Source organism: Pantherophis guttatus, chromosome 6, assembly GCF_059756535.1.
Source record: "Pantherophis guttatus breed Tessera chromosome 6, ASM5975653v1, whole genome shotgun sequence".
NCBI lineage: Eukaryota > Metazoa > Chordata > Lepidosauria > Squamata > Colubridae > Pantherophis > Pantherophis guttatus.
The window spans coordinates 15,255,387-15,279,990 of record NC_142068.1 but is presented as its reverse complement, the minus strand read 5'-3'; the positions used below and the strand labels follow the sequence as shown (position 1 = coordinate 15,279,990).

The 24,604-nt window shown below is 39.9% G+C and overlaps 1 protein-coding gene across 5 annotated transcripts in view; it reads left to right on the top strand.

The window, feature by feature from the left end:
* NAALADL2 (N-acetylated alpha-linked acidic dipeptidase like 2) overlaps nucleotides 1–24,604 on the top strand; it is a 934,597-nt gene that overhangs the window by 550,213 nt on the left and 359,780 nt on the right. For all 5 annotated transcript variants that reach the window (XM_087872505.1, XM_087872507.1, XM_087872506.1 and 2 more), the window contains 2 exons: nucleotides 5,150–5,420; nucleotides 18,131–18,250. In XM_087872505.1, the coding sequence (XP_087728631.1) occupies nucleotides 5,150–5,420; nucleotides 18,131–18,250 (391 nt within the window). The remainder of the gene's footprint in view (nucleotides 1–5,149; nucleotides 5,421–18,130; nucleotides 18,251–24,604) is intronic.

Genomic DNA, 24,604 nt, shown 5'->3' with positions numbered 1-24,604 from the left:
CCAGCTCACTTCCCCACCCCAAATGCCAAAACCACCCTTCCCGTTTTCATGGCAGCCGAGGGCAAGCAATCTGCAAATCACATTCTGCAGATCCGGCTGACAGTAACCAACAGAGTTTTTTCTTTTCTTTTTGGGATTAATGGAGAGACAACTAGGGGGAAAAAATCATGGAACATTGCATTCTTGTATATGATAATTGCAGCAAGATTATTATATGCTCACAAGTGGAAAGGTTCAGCTGGTGACAGGAAGGGCATCCAGCTGCTAGCTCCATTCAGTTGTCCAGACTCCACCCTGCAAGGGATTATGTGGTCCAGAGGTGGTATTCAGCAGTTTCTGACCAGTTCTGGAGAACCGGTAGTGAAAATTTTGATAGTTCAGAGAACCAATATATACCACCTCTGACTGGCCCCGCCCCCATCTATTCTCTGCCTCCTGAGGGGGTGGAGGGACGGGGCTCCTGCTGCCAGAGTGTGTTTGAAGCAGCTCCTCTTGGTTTTATTTTATTTTATCAATTTTTAGTATCCCCATTGGATCCTTTTTATTTAAATAATACTTTTCAGAGACAATAACAGCGTAGACCACAATACAGACAAAGTTTTGGCTGCTGAGGACTAATAAGGCATGGGGAAAAGAAAGAAGGGATGTCTCCCACCAGTGAAGAATGCAAAACAACCATAAATTGAGGAGCACTTTGCTGACAAGAGAGTTGCACTCTCTTTCCAACAATCTGGAGAGGTTAGAACGGGATCTGCAAAGAGATCTGACAAAACAGCAGATACTAGACTTTCCCGATCTGGGGGGAGGGGAGCAAAATGACAGCCAGCTGTTTTCACAAACAATGAGTTCAGCTACAGCCGATATGGAGACTGAGATAAAGACTAAAAAGGTTAACAATAAACTAATTCAGAGTGTGGAGAGCTTACCGTGGGAGAATATGACAGAGTTTATGGTAAAGCAATGCCTTCTCCCAGCGCAAACAGTTGTTTCAATATTTGAACAACTAATAACCATCCAACATGATGTAGAGACACTGAAAAAAGATATAGCTGTTTTTTCTGCCTCCTGAGTCCCAGCTGATCGGGAGGAAATGGGGATTTTGCAGTAACCTTCCCCTGGAGTGGGGTGGGAATGGAGATTTTACAGTATCCTTCCCCTGCCATGCCCACCAAGCCACACCCACCAAGCCACACCCACAGAACCAGTAGTAAATTTTTTTGAATCTCACCACTGATGGGGTCATTAAATGATGATGATGATGAAGTGGAAAGGTTCAGCACTACCCATAATGGGACAATAGTTGGTGAAAATGATGGAACGTTCAGAGATGACTACATAGGTTTCCTTGTTTAAAGAAAAAGCATCTACATTTACTGCTGATTGGAAAACCCTTATAAACTTTTTTGCCTGAAACAGAAAATTGACATTTTAATTTCTGGTTTTGAAGATCCGAAAATATTAAATACTAGAAAAAAAGAGAGAGTCTTTTTTGTAATCATAGAGTAAGAGATAACTATGAATTCATACCTGTACTTGCTGCAAAGGAAATTGGAAGCTTTATTTTCCTATTTCTCTTTATCTTTTTCTTTTGTACTTTTCTTTTTTTCCTTCTTTTCTTTTTTTACTTTTATTAGATTTTGTTAGTTTTTATCTTCTTTTTAAAACTTTTAATTAAATGTCTACAAAAAGGAAAAGTAACCTTCTAAGAAAGAGAGAGGCAGGATTTGAAATGGGAGACAGATGACCTCCAGTAAGAATAGATGCGTATTGTATCATTCATGGATTGACATATAAATGACAATTGACAATAGAGACATATGGGAAAACAAATACCCCTCAGATTGTGACAATGTCACATATAATTTCTGCTATGGCTTTGCATATTTCTTAACAACATGGTAAATGTGGTATAGAAATAAAAGAAGTATTACAAAGTTTATAGTAACTTTGATGGAGAAATCAAGCTCAGGCAATTAATGATATGGTTTGACATAATTGTTATTTTTCATAAGTAAATTCAGACAAACAGAAATAGCAATAGCACTTAGCCATACACCGCTTGTTGTGGTCCCCCCAGCGGCCAGCAGAGCTGGCAGCAGATTTGGACAGTGAGGAGGTTGGGGAGGAACATGGGACAGTCCTGGAGTCTGGGAAGGCTCGGATGAGGGCTCTGAGTCGGAGGCAGAGAGGGGGCCAAGGCCATCTGGTAGTTCTTTGCTGCCTCCAGAGCCTCCACAGTCTGACGTCAGCGAGACAGAAGAACAGTGTGAGCCTGTTCTCAGTGTGCGTAGAACTGCCAGAAGACAAGAACAATTAAGAAAACAGGGTCAACTTGGGAGTAAGGCTTGGAGATGACTGGCCCCTCCTATAAGAAATAAAAGAGGAGCAAACAGGATGTGAGCTTTTGCAGGAAGCTATTAGTTCATCTGGTCGGTTCAAGCTTCGGAAAGTTCTGTTTGACTCTGTGCTAAGTTTGGTCTTGCCCTGCATTTGGCAATTAGTTCTCTGGCAGCATTCCAAGGGAGATAAGGTAGGTGTTTATAAACATTCTCCTGAAAGACTGTTTGTGAAGCCTTTCAGACTGCGAGTGACAATAATTCACAGCCATATGAATAAAAGAGGTATGCCGGGACTAAGATTGTGCTTTATGTTTTCTAAGTAAGCCTAGGTCAGAATACCGCTTCATAATGCTTTACAGCCCTCTCTAAGTGGTTTACAGAGCCAGCATATTGCCCACAACAATCTGGGGCCTCATTTTACCAACTTTGGAAGGAAGGAAGGTTGAGTCAACCTTGAACCAGTCAAGACTGAACTCCTGGCGAAAGATTTATACGATCTGAAGAGAAACCAGAGTATGGACCTCCAATGGAAACCTGAGATATATTTACTAGGTATTTGCCCAGAGGGGCTGAGCAAGAAAAAATGGTATCTCACGCTACATATTTTAGTTGCAGCTAGAATAATGTTCGCCCAACAGTGGAAATGAAAAGAGATACCAGCTAGTGCCCAAATTATAAACAAAGAATTAGAGTGCGCTGAGGCGGATAGAATGATGTATATGTTGAAAGAAAAAGAGGATTCTGAATTTTTTCAAAGTTGGGACAGTTGGTATCGGTGGTTGAATAAAAGAATTGAGATGAAGTGAGGGCCTATGTTAATATGAAGAGAGATATACTTATTTAGATTGAAAAATAATTGTATGAAAATCACATTTGGGGATTACCTACCTTATTCCGTGTTGTGGGCATAATTATTTACCAATGAGGGCAGGACCAATATCTGCTGGGATAGACGTGTTTTTTTTATGTTTAGTGATGTGAATGGGGGAGGGAGGGAGGGGAATGTATGGTTTTTGTTTGTATGTATAAACAATGTTTTTGTCTTGTGTTGATTATAATTTGAAAAAAATAATAAAATTTATTTTAAAAAAAAGATTGAACTCCTGGCAGTGGGCAGAGTTAGCCTACAATACTGCATTCTAACCACTGCGCCACCACGGCTCCTAAATTAAAATCCTTGGGAAAACCATGAACGAACTTCTTTCTTCACAATAGTTTTATGATGCTCAATTTTATTTAATTATTTTTATTTATTTCTATTTTTATCTTGCCTTTATTACTTTGTATGTGTATGTATATAGATAACTTTAAAAAGAAGCCACGCCTGAGTTGTGGTTGTTGTGGGAAAAATAGAAGGAGGAAGGAGTAGTAGGTATGTGTACCACCTTGAGTTTCATATATGTATGCCTTGATTCTTTTTAAAGTTATCTGTCAAGATGGCATCAATGGTTTAACATAATTTTGTGACTCTGGATGTTCATGTTCCCTAAACTTCCTGCTGCCATCATATTTTTTGACATCTGCTTATCTGGCTTCTGAGAATCATGCTTGGAATATCTAGCCAATTATTATGTACATGCCACTTCATACTTTCATGGTTTAGTTAACTATATATTTGTTCTGACCCAGCCTTAGCAGAAGCAAGAAACTGACTCCTGGTCACAAAAAAAAAAAACAACCCTCTTTATTTACCTTTTGTGAATTAATTGCCTTCACCCACTGAAAAGTCCAGGCAATAGTCCTTCAAGGAGCTAACTGCAGTAACAGACTTTATCAGTTCCTTGCGATAATTACAAGGCGGTGAGCTCCCAGCTGAAAGGCTGCAAATTAAGTTCTGGCAAGCAGTCTTTGTGACATGAAACATAATGAGCAAAATCTTCAGAAATATGAACTGTTGTCTCCTACGACAACCACTCCCCTTTCCTTTTATTTATTCCCCAGCCAGGGAGGGACCATTCAGCGTCCATGTGTGATTTGCTTCCCGAGTCGACTCCTTGTCCTCCGTTGTTCACCTCTGCTAACTGCTCTGTGCATACGTGCATCTGGAACAGGCCCCAGCTGTTCTTCCTTCTCACTCATATCAGCCTCCAAAGGCAGCTGCCTCTCTGCTGGCTGGGAAATGTTGGATGGCCCTGGCTCTATGTCTGTGTCCGATGCAGAGCATCCATCAGAGCCTTCCTCAGACTCTAGAACTGGCCCAAGTTCCTCCCCAACCTCCTCATAGTCTGAGTCTGCCGTCAGCTCTGCTGGCAGCTGGCCGGCCACAACAATATTTTCTTAGCTCAACTTCCCTAGTATCTAGTCTGTTTCCATTAAATAAACTATCTATCTGTCTATCTATCTATCTATCTATCTATCTATCTATCTATCTATCTATCTATCATCTATCTATTTCTGAACTGTCCTTCTCCCTCAGAGAAAGAGACAATTAATGTTGTTTTTATGTGTTTATAACTGGTCCAACATAATGTCTGGATTTTCATATCATGATAAGTCATAATTTGGCTCAGATCTTAGTTAATCTGCTGGTTGAAACCAGCAAATGTGGTTTTTTAACCATGGGTTTAACATGCTATTGTGCAAACTCAGATAATTGTGGTTTATTCTCCAATCATACTTAGGTAAACAATGACTTAATACAATAAGTAAACTCATCTAGTAGATATTCCTAGAGCAACGTTTTTCCTTTCTTTCTTTGATTTATAAACAAAACATAGATTCCAAGTTACCTACGTATATAATCAAAAGCTTAATTTTTATTGGAAAAGCTAATCCATACACCCAATTGTATTTGTTATTGTTTCTTGTAGAAACTTGATGCAGCAGAATGGAAAAAAAGATAGAGATGTTGCAACAAAACTTCTGGGTCAGTGGACATCCTTTGGTCTTGAAGATGTCCAGCTCATCAATTACACTGTCTTGCTTGACCTGCCAGGCTCTTCTCCAAATACAGTGACCCTGAATAACACTGGGGAATGTTATTATCCTAATGGACAGCCATGTAACAAGGAGACCCAAACACACTACAGTCAAGACCTTTCATACTCCTATGCTGCTTACTCTGCCAAAGGAACTCTCACGGTAATATGACCATTTGTATGTGTTATCTATCTATCTATCTGTCTGTCTGTCTCTGTCTCTGTCTCTGTCTCTGTCTCTGTCTCTGTCTCTGTCTCTGTCTCTGTCTCTGTCTCTGTCTCTCTCTCTCTCTCTCTCTCTCTCTCTCTGTGTGTGTGTGTGTGTGTGTGTGTGTGTTCCAGCATAACTCTGGAACGCCTCAAGCAATTTCAACCAAATTTGGTATACAGATGACTTACTCTGGAAAAAAATACTGTGGGGGTAAGACAGAGGTATTTTTAAGGGGTAAAAAATACCCCTAACACCCCTCAGTGTGTGTGTGTGTGTGTGTATGTGTGTATGTATGTGTTCCAGCATAACTCTGGAACGCCTGGGCCACTGAAATGAAAAGGAATGAATTATATCTATAGTGTCAAATCACAGTACTTTTGACAGTGATCGTGTGCATTTTGGATTCAAGTCCTGTTGTGCCTTTAAATGGCTTCTACTGTACAGCACAGTGGAGTTACCATGGTAATGGCTTCACAGAACTCCACAAGGGGGCTCCCTCTGGTAAAGGGGATTGGTTCTTTAAAAAAACCCACCCTAAGCCCTCAGCTTCAAGCAAAGAGGGCAAGTTGTTGGGGGAGGTGCCTGCTAATGCAAATAATCACCTCAAAGGCAGGATTGGGATAAATAAATTTATTTATTTATTTATTATTTGGACTTATATGCCACCCTATCTTCAAAAGGACTCAGGGAGGCTCACAACAATAAAACACATACAGTCCAATCCTTCCTTTAAAAATACCCAATAAAACTATAAATACCAGGGCAATACCGGGTTATCAGCTATTATTGGTATAAAAATCAAGCAGAAGAGGGGGGGGAAAGCCCCACTTAGATGTAAGCATGTTGAATGATATTCTGTTACAGTGGCACAAGAATAAGAGGACTTATGGAGGTCACCAATAACAATCATGGAGCTCTGTGACCAGGTCTATGGAGGTTCTCAATAATCCATGCAATGGTTGACCCAAAGGTGCTTTTCCAAAGGCAACTGGACTTTCTTTTTTTTCCCCCTTGAAAATGTTTTGCTTCTCATCCAAGTAGTTTTTTCAGTTCTAACTGACTGAAAAAGCTACTGGAAGGATTTGCGTTCTTTGCAGTCGTCTGATTGTTAGCACTCTGAAGGTCAGTCGTTAGGACTCTGAGAGTTGTTGAGGCCACTTGGGTGGTTTATCTGTATCCTCAGAGCCGTGGTGGCACTATGGTTAGAATGTAGTTCTGCAGGCTATTTCTGCTGACTGCCGGCTGCCTGCAATTTGGCAGTTCGAATCTCACCAGGCTCAAGGCTGACTCAGCCTTCCATCCTTCCGAGGTGGGTAAAATGAGGACCCAGATTGTTGGGGGCAATAGGCTGACTCTGTAAACCACTTAGAGAGGGCTGTAAAAGCACTGTGAAGCGGTATATAAGTCCAAGTGCTTTTGCTATTGCTGAGAGTCACCTGAAGCAGAGTGCAAAAGGGTGTGGAATAGGGGTGTCAGCGTCTCACCGCTGGCATAGAGAGGAGAGAGATAAGCCCTGAACTTTTGCCTGCTAAATCCCTTTGAAGCTGGGTCGTCATGGAAATGAAGGGAGGGGGGACATTCCTGTGAAATGATGAGACAAGAAGTCAGTGGAGTGACTTGGAAGATAGCCAATGAGAAGCAGATAATTGGGGATTGGAAAGGGAGGAATTGGGGGGCAAAAGGTCAGTCTTGTCCGCATCGAGTCATGATCCGGTTGCTGTGCTCAAATAAAGAGAAGATTTCCTTAAAGATTGGCAGTTTGGAAATTTATTTTGAGATAGCATCGAAGTCTGACAAGGGGTGGGTTCTATTTACCTTTACTACCGGTTTGCAATGGGTTCATGCGCATGCGCTTGCGCAGATTGCTGATGACGACATCCAGGGCGGTGGACTGGGCCTCCCGCCGGTTTTACTATTGGTTCTTGCAAACCGGTCCGAATCGGGGGCATCCCACCACTGGTGTGGAACCTTCTTGGGACTTTTGAAAGGACTGTGTTGTTAAGAGGAGATAGGTGGTGTCATATCCCTCTCTCTCTGCTGAGTTCGGTTTTAACAAAATGACCTTTTTAAATCCTCAAATCGATGGTCCTCTCTGTCCAGAATGTGAAATTTGCTGTCTTCAGAAGAGTGACCTTTGCCTTTCAGATGCAGATGGACTAAACAACCAATTGCTTGCTAGTTGCTGTTGCAACTGCTGTCGCAAGTGGGCATGGTCACATGACATCATGCTTTGCAACACCCTCACTTTGTGACGGAGTTACTTGTCCCGATTACCATTGTTAAGTGAGGGCTGCCTGGACCCCAATCAAGATAGACAGTTTATACTTTCTAAACTAACCAAAGAAGTGTTCCTAACCACTTTGTAGTTTAAAGATTGTGTCATTTATACACAACAATGACTATTTGGCTTGTTTAAATTAGGAATTGTCCATCAAAGAAAAGATATCCATGTATCCTTGAATAAAAAAAAAAAAAAAAATCTGACTCACTTTCTGCTTTCAGCCAGATTCAACGCATGGCTTTTCTCAACATGGAGTAGAATGCACTCTTAATAAGGAAACATCTACTAATGGGATTATTAATTAGAAGCAGTATAATTCACCCCTCCCCCTTAAAAAAAATCTCCCCTCAGGCAATATGGATGAATACAGCATGAGAAGATTAAAACATATAAACCTTATCTACTTTATTGCTTGGATAGATTAATTGTCGATATTGTAAGACAATTCATTTATGAAGTAATTTGTGATTTTTTTTTTTAATAAAAAAGAAGAAATCCACATCTATTTATTAATATGTATCTAGTTTGGTCATCAGAGCCCACATTTAAATTATCCTCATTTAGATGAGATGATTATTTGTTCTCAAACTGTACGGAGTAGAACCCACAGAACAATTTTTCATCTGAAACTGCTGCATGATTATACATCCCCAAACTTTCCTGCTACTTGTATTTAACATTTATTTTGTCTTAGGTGAGAACTGAGCGTCGGTGTGAAGAATCTAAACCCAAAGGAATTTGTGATCTATATTTGTGCCTAGAACAGGAGCATATGGGGAGATAAATTTACAAGCATCCCCACCTGTTTTTGAGCAGTGCCTGCTCTGGATATATGTAGGCCTCAAAAACTGAAAATCCATCTGGTGTTCATACTGTATAATTAAACTTAGCCACCTGCAAATGTAAAAAGAATTAAGGCTTTCGCTAGAGACAAAGCCCTATTAAGTTTACCTAATTATGCATCTCTACCATCTGAGTTAATGTAATCAATGCTGTGATGGTGCAAACTTTCTACAAGATGCCATAACTACTTGTATCTTTAAGATGAGGAGGCTAATTCCAATAGTAAGATTTCCTTTTAAAAACTGTAGCCTGATTGCATATAATTTGCAATCTTTATATATTACATTGATGATGTTAGCATCCATGGTTCTGGATGCTAAAATTCCATTGTCCCTAGTTACACTTTGAATCATAGCGAGTATGTGGGGGGAGAAATTCATCTTGTATCATAATTATGCTGTGGGGAAGAGAGACAAATGACAAAATGTGCATTGTAATGTCAAAACACAAAGCACACGGTTTACAGGTTGGTTTCAAGTTGTCATGATCAACATTTTGTTATTTTCATGCTATCCAAGTTTATGCTTCCAACTATTAGTGGTGTCTCTATACAATAATAACAACAAAATAACAGAGTTGGAAGGGACCTTGGAGGTCTTCTAGATCAACCCCCTGCTCAAGCAGGAAATCCTATACCATTTCAAACAAATGTTTGTCAAATCTCTTTTTAAAAACTGCCAGCGTTGGAGCACTCATATCTTCTGGAGGAAAGTTGTTTCACTGATTAATTGTTCTAACTATCAGGAAATTTCTCCTTAGTTCTCTTCTTGATAAGTTTCCATTCATTTTCTGTGGAGATTCTCAGTCATCCAGGTCATGATTGTCCCAGAGGTGCTTTTTGAAGAGGCAACTGGACTTTCTGTTGTTTCCTCCAAGAAGCTTCTTCAGCTCTGACTGGTTGGTAGGGAATGGAAGGATTTATAGTCCTCTGCATGGCACAACATAGGAGAACAAACCCCTCCAGTCTAGATTCAACAGTCCATCTGCATTTAAAAAACAAAGTCCACTCTTTTGAAGACAGCAAAGTCCACATTTTGGACAGAGAGGACCACTGGTTTGAAAGAAGGGTCAAAGAGGCCATCTATGTTAAAATTGGACAGCCCTTTCTCAACAGAGGAGGAGGGATACAACATCATCTATCTCCAGTCTACAACACAGTCCTTTCAATAGTTCCAAGAAGGCTCCACACACCCATTTGCACTACTCAGGTGACCTTGAGGACACAGTTACATCTCCAGGTGACCTTAACGACTCGCTAAAAGAATGCAAATGACCAGCAGTCTGCAAGGAGTATAAATCCTTCCAATGCCCACCATCCAGTCAGAACTGAAGAAGCTTCTTGGATGAGAAGCAAAATGTCCTCAAAGAAAAAAACAGAAAGTCCAATCACCTCTTGAAAAAACACCTTTGGAATTTCCATCCATTGCTTCTTGTCCTCCCTTCAGGGACTTTGATTAGCAAGATACGAAGATGCCTAAAGGTAAAAGGTAAGAAAAATAGTCACTGTTTTTGGTTCCAAAGAGACCTGCAGAAAAATTGTGGAAAATTTTCCCATTTGGGAAAAGTGTATTTTTGAGTTTTGGTGGCTAATACACCACTTTTATTTTGGAGTTTCAAGATAATCATGCTCCACTGCTGGAATAGCCCAGACCTTAACCCAATTGAAAACCTATGGAGCCAACTAAAGAAACTTGTTAGTCAGAAGCGACCCAGCAATAAAACCCAGTTAGTAGAAGCAATCATTTAATCTTGGTTTCACATTATAACAGCTGCAGAACTAAAAGATTTGGTTCACTCCATGGGAAGGCATTGTAATTCATGCTAAAGGTTACCCAACTAAATATTAATTGACATGATAATTTTAGTATATCTCATTTTTTCTATGGTGATAATTTTTGTATATCTCGTTTTTTCTACGTGTTTCACTTTTCTTCTTTATACTCTAACTGCTATTCTCCAAATCCTTCATAAAAGTTATTGCATTACATTCTTGATTAAATTATCTTTCCAATGATATATAATTTTATGGTACTACTCCAAATAAAAGTGATGTTATTAGGTAGTTTTGGAAAATACATTTTTCCCAAAAGGTTGCCACAATTTTGGCCACCACTGTACTTCTGCTTCTTCCCTTCTTTTGTCTTACTATTCTAATGGAAAATTGAAGATGAACCATTTTGTAAGTGAAAGTGCTAATCTGACTCTCTTCTCTATGCATCAAAGATGCAAAGACTAATATACCCTAAATATGTTTATATAGCTTAGGTTTGTATATTCCCACCTGTAGAATGAAATCATGCTGTATTTTTAACACAGTCTGTATAGGCATGAGAAAGAGCATCTCTATAGGACTATGTGCTTCTGAAACACTGTGTGGATATTGGATATTATAAATATATCTCCATTTGCATAAATGTCCATGGGAGACAAAGGGGCTAGGTGACTTCATCTGTATCATGATGTCATCATGTAAACTATGCAAAGTATTTTCTGTACATAATTTACTTATTAACATTGTGACTCAACTAATGGAAACTGATGCCATAATCAGAATGGTATCTTCCAGATGCCTACATTTTTTTTTTCATTTAATGACCCCGTAATCCCTTACATTGGGGTGGAGCCCGAGCAACTGAATGGAGCTGAGTGTTTACTGGCTGGATACCCTTCCTGTCGCCAATGCAGAGTTCACAGCAGATATTACTCATTGTGCTCAGAGAGAGAAATATCTATCGCTACCTAGGATCGAACTCACAACCTCCTGATCGTGAGGCGAGAGCTCCACCTCTAGGCCACTGCACCACTCATCCAGATGCCTACCTTTGCTGTTTCTAAATGATGGTAGCAGCCTTTAATAGGGAGAATATGCAATATTCTCAATAGTCTAACACAATATCCCAGATTGTGACGTTGATTTGAATTTTAATCACTACCTCCTATTCTGATTTGTTTATTACTAATTAAATTTGTCCAGCATGAAACAAACAAATCAAGGTTGAAATTTGTATTCTGCATGCAAATGTTACTTATTAGAGTCATAGTCTACCTTTCCTTCTCAAATTCATAGATCACCATGCCTTCCATTCACACTGACAATTAACCTGGGAGATTGGTTGGTCTGAGAGATAGTGACTGTCCAAAAGTCATCTGAATAAATTTCATGGCTGAAGGTAGCCTTGAACATGGGTGTCTCCCATCCTCATCTATCCATCACCATATTGAGCTCAGACAGCCTTATCCTATAGAACAGATTATTGAGGGAAAAGTTAATGATCTAAACACAAAGTAGAACATGGTTAGCTGTATTTCTTGAAACAACCAGAGGGATACTTAAAACATGATGAACAGGATAGATTTTTCTACATATCTTTTCCAAAGTGTAAAGTAAAGTCAATGCTTGGATTGAATCTACTTCCTGGTGACTTTGTAAACATCCATGTTGTATTTCTTGGCAGCTGTAGATATAGGATGTGCACTGCCTTTCTCCCCCTAAATCATCTGGGCTTTCCTGATACCTCAGTTCTGCCTAGTTTTTCAAGTTTAGCCAAGAGTACATAGATGCTGCCACCTCATGAGGTTTTCCAGAATGTCGAAGAACAGAATTTGACATTTGGATTGTTTTATACACCTCATTGATAATTGAGATCCCAAATGTTATTTTTCAAAACAGAGATGATTGAAATGGATGATATCAGATTTGAATTCCAAACCTGTAAGGCTAATTGGACATCACGAAATGAAATCCTTGATTAATAGGGACCATGACTTTTTTCACCTTCGCAGGCAGGTGATGTCTGGGCTCTGAAATAGCAATAGCACTTAGAATTATATACCACTTCACAGTGCTTTACAGCCCTCTCTAAGCAGTTTACAGAGTCAGCCTATTGTCCCCAACAATCTGGGTCCTCATTTTACCGACCTCAGAAGGATGGAAGGCTGAGTCAAACTTGAGCCTTATGAGATTTGAACTGCCAAATTGCAGGCAACCGGCAGTCAGCAGAAGTAGCCTGCAGTACTCCGTTCTAACCACTGCGCCATCACGGCTCAAATAATATGGATTATCCTTGCCGATTAAATGAGAATGAGCCTAAAAATCCCAGAATCCAGAGCAACTACATAGCTCATGTAGCTTTTAACCATGACTTTTGGTATTGAAGGTACCTCTGACTAGCCCCAGAGTGGGGTGGGAATGGAAATGTTGCAGTATCCTTCCCCTGGAGTGGGGTGGGAATGGAGATTTTGCAGTATCCTTCCCCTGCCATGCCTACCAAGCCACGCCCACCAAGCCAAGCCCACAGAACTGGTAGTAAAAAAAATTGGATTTCACCACTGATATGTATGTATGTATGTATGTATGTATGTATGTATGTATGTATGTATGTATGTCTGTCTGTCAGGGTTCCACATAACACTCTCAACAAAATCAAACTCCGACGTTTGAGTTTCCTCAAAGCTAATTTTTATTAGAGATGTCATATTGGCACATCTGGGAAAACCCGAATCTAAAGGCTTCCGGGTTTTTCTCACCCAAAAGAAAGTTCAAGTCCTTGCCCCTTCACCTACATGTCCACCACACGAACCAATCGGGTACCCTCCAGACCAGAAGATACCTCCCCATTCTTCTCAGCACAGCTGCAGGGCAAACAGCCTTGATTTTCTAGAAAGAATTTTATTTTGACTACATATCCTCTTCACTCTATACAATCCCCCCTCCCATTTTCCCACAGTAGAATTTGTGGTACATATGTATGTACGTACATGCATACATACATATGCTAGAGCATTTTCATAAGTCTTTTATATATTTTAGCATATGTAAAATGGCAGGTGGAATTTTTCAGATCTGAATGTACAAAAATATACAATACACAGACAAACTTTGTCCACTGCACTGAAGTCTGCTAAATTAAAGTCCACTAAATCAAAGGTCCACTGTTTCTTAGAAGAGATTTTCCACTGAAACGTCCACTAAGGAAAATGTGCATATATCAGATAATGCAATCAGAAGGATTTTGTTTTCACAAAAGAATTTTTGGACAAATTACATTAACAGTCCTGTGAAGTTGCATACCAAGTCTCCATATGTTACCAGGCATTGTGAATCTAAACAGTTACGAAATGTGCCATCATTTCTTAAAGCAGAAAATCAATTTTTTAAATAAAACAACTTTCATCCGTATGGTTCCTATGGCAGTAACAGTGCCTGGGAATATTTTATGGGATGGAATAATTTTCCTGGGCAAGTCTGGCAGATCCTGGTATGATTCCTGAAGATGAAATTGGGAATGTTTCTTTCAATCCCTGACTGCATTTCCCTTTGTGGTTTGTTTATTTTTCGGAGCACATGGCAATGTGTGAGATTGTTTCAGTTACTTAAACTACTCAGGGGTTTGCATGCTCCCTGGCTGTGGGAATTCCATCTTCAGAATGACAACCGTAATCTTTTTAGCTACGTATGCTTCTCTTCCAAAGGGTTGAAATGGGGAGAACCAGACAATCTGCCATGTATTTTCACAGGAGAATACCTGGATAGTCTTCACAAACATATCTCTCAGATGCACAGAGCAGAAGCTGAGCCGGAAGGAACTTCCCCCAGGTATAACACAACCCCGAGTAATCTTCCCTTGTCCCCTCAAGCATAATGAACAGGATGCATATGGTAATGTTAGAAGCAAGATGCTTGGGGATGTGAATGTAGAATGTACCTTTGTGTGCAGATAATGCTGTGTTGCTGGCTGAGAAGACAAATGATTTGCAGAGAATATTAAGTAGATACTATGGGGTAATGAAGATCGTGAGTTTGAAAAGTAATGTATCAAAGAGGAAAGAGTTGTGTTAGTAGGGAAAATGTAAGTTATACAGTAAATGAAGGGAAGCAAAACTGCACTTATAATGTGCAAATGCTGATGTGTGTGTGTGTACCCTGTTTCCCCTAAAATACGACATCCCCTGATAATAAGCCCAGTCGGGCTTTTGAGTGCATGTGCTAAAATAAGCCCTCCCCAAAAATAAGCCCTCCCTGAAAATATTTAAACACATGTGCAGCCGGTCCCCACCATTTCCTCTAGTTAGAGTTAGGGAGACAGCTGGAAATCAAGTAAGACGGCAAGAGGAGCCCCTTCTTGCTCCATGTGCCCCAAAATAATAAGACATCCCTGAAAATAAGTCCAAGCACTTATTTTGGGGTTCAAAAAAATATAAGACAGGGTCTTATTTTCTGGGAAACACAGGACATGGGGTATGCATATGTAACATGTAAGCAGTGGGTATAATGTACATAAGGAGCATGTCAGTGGTGGTATTCAGCTGGTTCTATCTGGTTCTGGCAAACCGGTTGCGGTGGCTGCGGGAGGCTCCGCCCACCTGCCTGGATGTTATCACATTCTGTTTTTGATGCTCTGCACATGCGCAGAAGGCTCTGTGCAAGCACAGAGGTGGCGCATGCACATGTTCACATTTGCGAACCAGTAGCGAAGATAAGCGAATACCATCCTGGGAGCATGTGTGTATTGGGTCAAGAATAAACGTGGAAAGAAAATAAAAACGAACGATCCAGTATGGAAAAGTAAATTGAACGAATTTGATTATTTAAAGAGAATGAATGAAGATGGAATCACAAAACAAATATTTGAAGGAAATGTAAATCAATGGGAGAGAAAGCAAAAGACTGAGAAATTCATGGTTGGACTGCACTGATACAATACTGGAAGTGGTGGTGGGGAAAGTAAGATGATATATAAAATGGTGCGAGCAAAGAGGGTGTTTGAGAACAGAAAGGTATGGAGAAGGTTTTAGTATAAGGGGGTCCCTGCGGATTTTATTGCTGACAATAAGGGGGCTGTGCTTATCTCCATTTCAAGGCCATTGAGCTAGCTCTGTCCGAAGACATTTCCAGTGGCCAGTGCTGTCAGCTTCCCACAAAAGTAATACCTATTTATCTACTCACATTTGCATATGTCCCAAAGGTGCTTTTTCAGGAGGCAACTGGATTTTCTTATTTTCTCTTTGAGGCCGTTTCACTTCTCATCCAAAAAGCTTCTTCAGCACTGACAGGATAGTGGGGAATGGAAGGATTTATATTCCTTGCAGACAGCTGATCATTTGCATCCTTTTAGAGGGTCATTGAAGCACTTTTAGCTATACAATTTGGGATGAACACACTTTGAATGTTGTAAGAGTAGGAATCGATTTCCAGAGGAGAAAATTGCAGACTACAGGAACCAGGAGCATTGCTCAGGTGATCCTGAGGACACAGATAAACCTTCAAGTGTTTTAACAGCCCTCTAAAAGGATTCAAATAACCAGCTGTCTGCAAAGAATATATATCCTTCCATTTCCCACTATCCTGTCAGAGCTGAAGATGCTTCTTGAATGAGAAGCGAAACATCCTTAAAGAGAAAACAAGAAAGTTTAGTTGCCTCCTGAAAAAGCACATTTGGGACAACCATTACCTGGGTGACTGAGAATCTCTATGGACTTTCACATTTGCATGCTTTCAAACTGCTAGGTTGGCAGGAACTAGGGCAAAGATGGGAGCTCACGCCGTCGTGTGGCTCTCAGGACTTGAACCTGGGCTGCCAGCTTTCCAGCCAACAAGCCCAGCATCTTAACTGTTGAGCCACCTCACTACCCTACAATTTAGTACTGTATAATGAGGCTGATATTGGAATAATGTTAATGTATACTACACTTGAGAGCCAATTTGGCGTAGTAATGAAGGCATCAGGCTAGAAACTGGGAGACTGGCAACTCTAGTTCTGCCTTAAGCACAAAACCAACTAGGTGATCTTGGGCCAGTCACTTTCTCTCAGTCCTAGGAAGCAGGCAATGGCAATCATTTCTGAAATCTTGCCAAGAAAACTTCACTGACTCAAAGGCACAATAATATTCTTTTTAAAAGAACCAGATACAATTAGCCATATTTTCTTTCCCCTTTCTTATCACACTGTTCAATTCTTTAGTTTACTATTTCTTCTGTCTGCTTTCTTGGATTGTTTACCCTGAAAATGAATAGTGTGATCTGGAAGTTGTTATGCATGTATGTATGTCTAAGTAAAGTGTATTAACATAGTGTGAATACAAACATAATTAAGAGAAATAACACCCTATTCACAGGAAACATATTAAGCAAATATTTTTAAAACATTGTATTAAAATAATTTGCACAACCCTCGTCTAGGCTTTGAAACACAGTTATATATCAAGTACAAAAATCCTGTGTGATAGCAAGTGGGTAAAAAAATCCCTCGGGATAGGAGGTAGGAGGCATTCTTGTCATAAATGGAGCCATGGTGATGCAGTGGTTGGAATGTTGTATTGCAGGCTAATTCTGCAACTGCCAGCAGTTCGATTCTCACTCAGCCTTCCATCCTTTCAAGGTTGGTCAAATGAAGACCCAGATTGTTGTGGTCAATATGCTGACTCTGTAAACCATTTAGAGAGGGCTGTAAAGCACTATGAAGTGGTATATACATGGCATGGGCCTGGGGTACCTGCAGGACCACCTTCTGCCTGCCTCCCACCGCCCTGTGCGCTCACATAGGACTGCCCTCCTCCGGGTGCCACCGGCCAGACAATGTTGGCTGGTGGCGCCCAGGATGAGTGCGTTCTCTGTGGGTGCACTGACCCTCTCGAATGGTTACCCACGGGGCTCCTGACAGCCCCCGACCTCCGCTCTTTCCGCCGTGACCTGAAGACATGGCTTTTTCAACAAATTTGCTGATCTGATGGGTGATTTTTAATTGGGAGATTTTAATTGATTATTTTAGTAGCTATTTTTATTGTTTTCATCATTTTAATTTCTGTGAGCCACCCCGAGTCCTTTGGAAGAGTATAAGAAAAATAAATAAAATAAAAATAATATAAGTCTAAGTCCAATTGTTATTGCTATTCCCGTAAACATTCAATACATTGTCTCTATCCACTAGTGAAACACCTACCATATTGTCCTATAGAGTGTGGTAAACTATCTCTCTGATGGACTTTAAGTGCTATTCTTATGTATGATATATGACCATGTTTCTCAGGCTAAATGAAGGCTGTGTACTTATGACTACATAACATGCTTAATAAATGGGGAGAGCCTCTAACTGTTAACACTACATGGGTGGGATTCAGAGGAATTTAGAGAGAGGAGATGGGAAATTTACATGCTGTTCTGTGACACCCTTCTAGGGTTTCATCAATGAGCTATGACTTGAAAGAACATTTCCATTTACAGAAATAAACCTGCAGATCGTTAACGATGCAATGATAACAATATGGTGGTATTGCTGCAGCTGGCTGTGCATCCTGCTTGTCATGGGTATGCATAAACTGTTTAATGTGCTCATGCAAATGATGTCCATGGGAATAACATTGTGAATACATATAAATGACAAAATAACAGAGATGGGTTTAATCACATGTAAAGGCAAACAGGTGATTATCATACCAGTAATGTGAATAAAGCAGATGTCTGGAAACCATCTGCCACTTCATTCCTAATATATAGGAAAAGAATATGCTAATCAATAATCCGTCTTTCTGTTTTTTCTAGGCTGAAGTCTTTGATGTACAATATGGAAGTCCAGGAGATTTGCTCAGGATTAAACAGTTTGCTAACGTGTCCAGCAAAATTGCTCTTTTGAAACTTGGACATAAGCCTTTGCTATATAAGGTTAGTTCTGGATTTTCCCCAGTGCATTTTTTTTTTCTTTCTGATTTTTGAATGGCAAGTAATAACTTGCAACCTGTGGTGTGGTTTTGTAAAGCTGCATTTAATTGTTTCTTTCTTTATTTTTCTTCGTTCCCAGTGTTATAAATGTTATAAACCTTTTCTCTAATGAACTGATTTTATTTTCCCAAAAAGAAAAAAAGTCAGAAAAAGAGCACTTGGCTCTAATTTATCAAATGATTCCTATGATCAAATGGAGACTTCAATGTATACCTCATTTATATACCTCTGATACTTTAACCACTTTACTATATTTAATCTGTTGACCAAGAATTTAAAGAAGAGGCAGTAACAGTTCTTAAGATGAAAATCTTCTTCCTGTCTACAGTAAATGTTCTCCTAATAGAAGAGATTTTAAAAATAGACATTGGGTTAGGAAGCTTTCTGGAGCCCTTAGAGAATGAACTAAACCAATAATTTCTATCAGAATTGCAAGGAATAGTTGAGATAACTATTTATTATTTATGTAGATTTTTGAATAACAGTTATGATTATCTCTTTTTGTATCCCAGTGAAAGGTTGCTTAAAGCATGTGCAATTAATCTTTGTTTTAAAACCTTCAAACATATGTTCTATAGCCCAGAAAGACTGTTAGAAAATCCATTTCTGGAGATTAAACAATAGGTCAAATGATTTATACTTGTTCTATTATGCCGCATTTGGGGTTTTTTTTTTAATTTTATTTAGCATATGGCATTGTTACATTAGTCAGAAGACTGTCAGAAGTAGTAGTTTGGCTGCCTGTTTACCAGCTCTGTTTACCCGCTTGCGTGTTTCACAAGAGGTCGAGCCTATATTCACACCAGAAAGAAATATGAGTGGCTTTTCCTGCAAGGCCCTTTTCCCTCCACTGAAGCAACTTTGCAAATGGGCGCCCCATGATCCTAACCGCTGCAAGAAGCGCTGGCTCATCTCCCCACCAAAGTGGTACCTATTTATCTTCTCACATAGAACATGCTTTCGAACTGCTAGATGAGCAGAAACTGAGGTGAGTGATGGGAGCTCACCCCACCATGCAGTGCTAGGACTCAAACCACTGGAGCAGAGTGTCAAGGTTCTGGCTAACGAGCTGGAATCTTCCTCAAAGGACTTCTTTTGTTGGGTACATCCTATTGGCACATTTAAGTGTAAAACCAACTCTAAATATCCCCCCGGGTTTCATAATAATTATAATAGTAAATGATCTCCTCCCCAATGTGTCACTGGTCACATTGTCTAATTAGGTTAATTGGCAGGCTCCTTAGGTACTCCCCTCCTTCTTCATCCAACACCTGTGGAGATGATCTTGGTTCCCACGAGATAGATTGGTGGTGTGTCTAGCAATGCATTCCAACCTCTTTCCCCCTCCCAAACTGTGTGGCAACTGAGAAAAAAGAAAATGGCTTCTGACAGGTTCAGTTTGAAGCAGCGTTGAAATCCACTTACCTTCGCTACCAGTTTGGGAACGGAAGTGCGTGTGTCTCTTCTTCGCATGCGCAGAAGGTAAAAATACGGAACGTAATGACATCCCAGTGGGTGGGTGGAGCCTCCTGCCACCAGCGCTACTGGTTCAGCGAGCTGGATAGAACCAGGCGGATTTTACCGCTGGTTTGAAGTTGACACAGAGACTATTTCTAGTGACATTAAGCCATCACACCTCTAGATTTGGGGTTGAAATCCATAATATTGCCGCTTGTCAAGAGTGCTTGCGTTCTCCTTGGTTAAATCTCCTAAAAGGATACACCCAGAAATATAAACCATTACTATAGTCATAAGATCACAACAGCCATCTTGACTTTTCTGACTGTCCTCCTCACATAGGAACCCCTGATTTCAGGCACCCTTGCCATGGATGGAATCAAAAGTGGGATAATAGCTTGAAGGCACTAAAATGCCAATTAAGCTTTAGGAAAGGTATTGCACTCTTAAATTCTTTGTGTCTGCATGATGGTGCAAAATAATGAGAAAATTTATGGCAAAATGATAAGGAAATCTATGCTACAAAAGAGAGATGCAGCAATAGCAGATGATGTTTTATTGCACATTTGTCTTTCTTCAAACATGGGCTCGTAGAGGGCTTATCTCCCATTTCTAATTTTTTCGCATCCCACTGCTTCTTCCATCTGTTTTCTTTCCATAAAATAAATGTTAAGGAAGCAAAAATGAAAGAGCTGCACAACATATTTTGATTGATCACACTAGGAATTGAAACAGCCAATAAACAGGAGCAAGGAAGAAAACTGATCTGGGGAATATTAGCACAAAGCTTATAACAGTAGTCATTTTGAGATAGGGCTGAATCTCAATTTTTGTCAGCTTTTCATTTTTCTAGTTATAAGCCTGCATTCATTTGAAAATAAAAAATAATCATAAAACAGCGAAACAAAAAAATGTCTGCCTATCCTGGTGGTCCTGTTTCCAAGGCACACTTTTGTCTCACATGCGTTATATTTGCAATTATGTATTTTTTTCTCCTAATGTATCACATTATTATTCTGTGTTATTTTCATGCAAATGTGATTGTTTGTATGCGCCTTTCTCTAGTAACGACCATTTCATATCTTTGAGAACCACAACATGTTACATGAAAAGTTCAGAGAAGTTTTGGAGAGTATTGAACTTTGGGGTACCTATTGGTCTGGAAATGTGGTAATTTTATGAGCCTTACAATAAGGTGACCCAAATAAATTTATTCCCAGTTCCTATTTGAGAGCAATTTCAGGTAGCTGTGTATTTTTCTTCCTAAAAAATATTCCTTGCCTTTCAGAGTTCTGATTTCAGGACATTGCACAATTGAAACAAATCCATTTTATAGCACGATAGCATCATTTTATAAAGTCCACAGGAGCAGGAAAAAGAAAAATAACAAATACATACATACATACATACATACATACATACATACATACATACATATATACATACATACATACATACTTACATATATAGAATGCCCCCTCCCACATGTTGGAATAGACCAGGTGTCTCGGTAAACACTTAATCTTTCCCATAGCTCAAGCTGATGAAGGGAGGAGAACTTGTGGCTCAGAAGGTTAATTCAACTACCTAACATGCAGGAAGCCCAAGTTCAAATCCAAGTAAGGGTATGGCTAGCTGATGAAAGCTAAACAGCTTGAAATAGATCTATATTAGTCTCCCTTTATTTCTTTATCAGCAAAATGTAAATTTGGTATAAAATGGTTTGTTGTGAATGCGACTGCTTGAGGGCTCCTGGATTGAAGCTGAAAGGCGAAAGGGAGCAGAATGCCCCCTCCCACATGTTGGGGTAGACCAGGTGTCTCAGTAAACACTACACACACACACACACACACACACACACACACACACACACACACACGTAGGTCTTTGGTTATTCAGGTTTTCTCCCGCGTAAAATTGGAGATGTCTTGGCAATGTTTCGACGAAGTCTCATTCGTCATCTTCAGGCTGGTGTTTTCGGCTTCGTGCTTCTAGGAGCAATGTGTGTGATTGCAGCTGTTTCTTCCTTTTAACTGTCAGTGGGGGTGTGAATGGATTGGGTGGGAGCTTGGCTGTGTTCTGATTGGGTGGAGGTGTGTTCTGATTAGTTGGGGGTTTGGCTGTGCTCTGATTGGATGGGGGGTTGGCTGTGCTCTGATTGGATGGGTGTGTGTTCTGTTTAGGTGGGGGCTTGGTTGTGCTCGGGTTAGTCTGAGTAGCAGGGGGATTTGAGCTGGTGAGTGTGTTGCTGTTGTTTGGCTTCGTGTTCATGGCCGTGCCACCTCTTCATGATGGGTGTCAGTCTGCTTCATGTATGGATTGGAGGGGTCTAAAGTGGCTAATGATGCAGCTGTGGTCTGGCTTCTGGTCCATGGTCCAGTTGGGATTTTGGAGGATCTTAAGCTGGGATTTTAGATAGGATTTTAAGCATTTTAACTAACAGATTTTTAATGATGTGGGAAAACACCCGAGATTTTAACTTTTTACATACACACACCCGTGAAAACTTGAGAAGACATCTATCTATCTATCTATCTATCTATCTATCTATCTATCTATCTATCTATCTATCTATCTAGAAGAGGCAATAGACATCACGATCTCCGGAACGTTTAAAAGTTTAAAAATTTTTATTTTAAAACTTGTGCTAAGCTTTCATCGGCCCCTACGAAAAAGCTTAGCACAAGTTTTAAAATAAAAATTTTTGAACTTTTAAACGTTCCGGAGATCGTGATGTCTATCGCCTCTTCTATAACTATACCTGGAACTTGCATCTTTAGGACAATTTATATATATTGGAGCTACAAAACCTTGGTTACGTAGGGAAAACCTGGCTAGAAGAAAAACATATATATGTTTTTTTTCTAGCCAGGTTTTCCCTACGTAACCAAGGTTTTTTGTAGCTCCAGCTCAGTAGAATCACATCTACTCGGTTCTGGGCTTTTTTCCCGTAGGGAAAACCTGGCTAGAAGAAAAACACACATAAACCCTACGAAGAAGTAAGAAAATTGATACTGTACCTTTACAGGGAGGATACATAAGATATGGGTGTGGCCTACTGATGAAAGCAAACGAGCTAGAAATGGATCTATTTAGGTCTCCCACCTAGCAGTTAGAGCTTGCTAGCTGTTAGAAAGGAAAAAAGCCCAGAACCGAGTAGATGTGATTCTACTGAGCTGGAGCTACAAAAAACCTTGGTTACGTAGGGAAAACCTGGCTAGAAGAAAAACACACATAAACCCTACGAAGAAGTAAGAATCTATCTATCTATCTATCTATCTATCTATCTATCTATCTATCTATCTATCATCTATCTATCTATCTATCTATCTATCTATCTATCTATATCTATATCTATATATGTATCTATATATCTATAATTATATCTATATATATATCTATATATCTACATATCACAGTCGTGTAGTTAGAGATACCCATGCTGTTTTCTATTGTTATGTGATCGGAGAACAGATTCTTCAACATCATTACTTATCCGATTGGAGATTTAACCATGCCCCAAGGAGAAGCTCAACATAACACATTGTCTGTCTAACCCTCTCAAGTTTCAGGATCTTACTAGGCTTGTTGGATTGTCTCCAAAAGTCACTGCTTCCAGCTGTACTGAAATGGTGTGTGCTTCTTAAGAATAAATGCTATGAACTGTAATAGAATAAAGTGTAGCAAAAAAAAAAAAGCAATAAATACACAATGCATTGCGTACTTTTAAAGCCATTTAAAGATACTCATTGTTCTCCCTTTTAACTTATATCACCGTTCACTGATGTAATGGAATTTGCATGGTTTCCAGGTCTCTGCCAACCAGAAAATGTTATAATGTTATAACATAAAACATCACATATAAAATGTTGTAAACACAACACTACTTTTTTTTTTCTTTTTATGACCCTGTAATTCCTTAATTCAGGGTACAGTCAGGGCAACTGAGTGGAGCTGAGCATTTACACGCTGGATGCCATTCCTGACTATGCAGCGTTTGCAGCAAATATTTTCTCTTTCTGCCCTTACCTTGAATCGAACTCTCAACCTTCTGAATGGGAGGCAAACGTCTTCACCACTAGGCCACTCTGCCATTATGTATAAATCATAACACTCCTGATTGTGGGGGGGGGGAACCCACAATTATAGCTCAGGGTGGAATTGGAGGGGTCGTTGGTGCTCTCCGAGCTTGATGGTTTTCTTGTAGACATTTCATTACCAAACTAGATAACATCATCAGTGCTAAAAGGGAGTGGAGGTTTGTTCTTATATTTTAGTGGCTTGCCCTGTCAGTGTTGGTGGGAGTGTTCTTGGTGGTTCCTTGGTTAAGCTGTTGTTTAATATCAGCTTGTTTGTCTACATTGCTAGTTCCTTCATTGAATTATTGTTCCCTTGACTGTTGCTCTAGTCTTAATCTTGGTGACAATTTCTGCTCATATGAGTGTTGATTGCTGTTAAGGAGGTGTTTGATCTTTTTGTTTCCTTTTGGGCTTTTTGATTGTCTCTTTTGTGTGGTATATAGATGCAGAGCACCTCCTTATGCCTAGGGGGCCAGTTTGCTTTTGGTTGGAGTCCCCCCAAGACATCCCGGGCACCTTACAAGGGAATGAAAAATCAACATTGTGGTACAACTCAGAGTGCCTCCTTATGCTTAGTGGACCAATTAGCTGTCCCTTCAGACTTCCCAGGGGTTCTAGGCACATTGCATGGGAAAACCCCATTGGAAATGATAAAATCCTCTGGATTAGGGTTAGGATTAGGGTTAATTCTAATTCCCCTCATGCGATCTGGTGCCACAGCCAATGTCTCAGTTCAACTCAGATCTTAAAGGGGCCATTG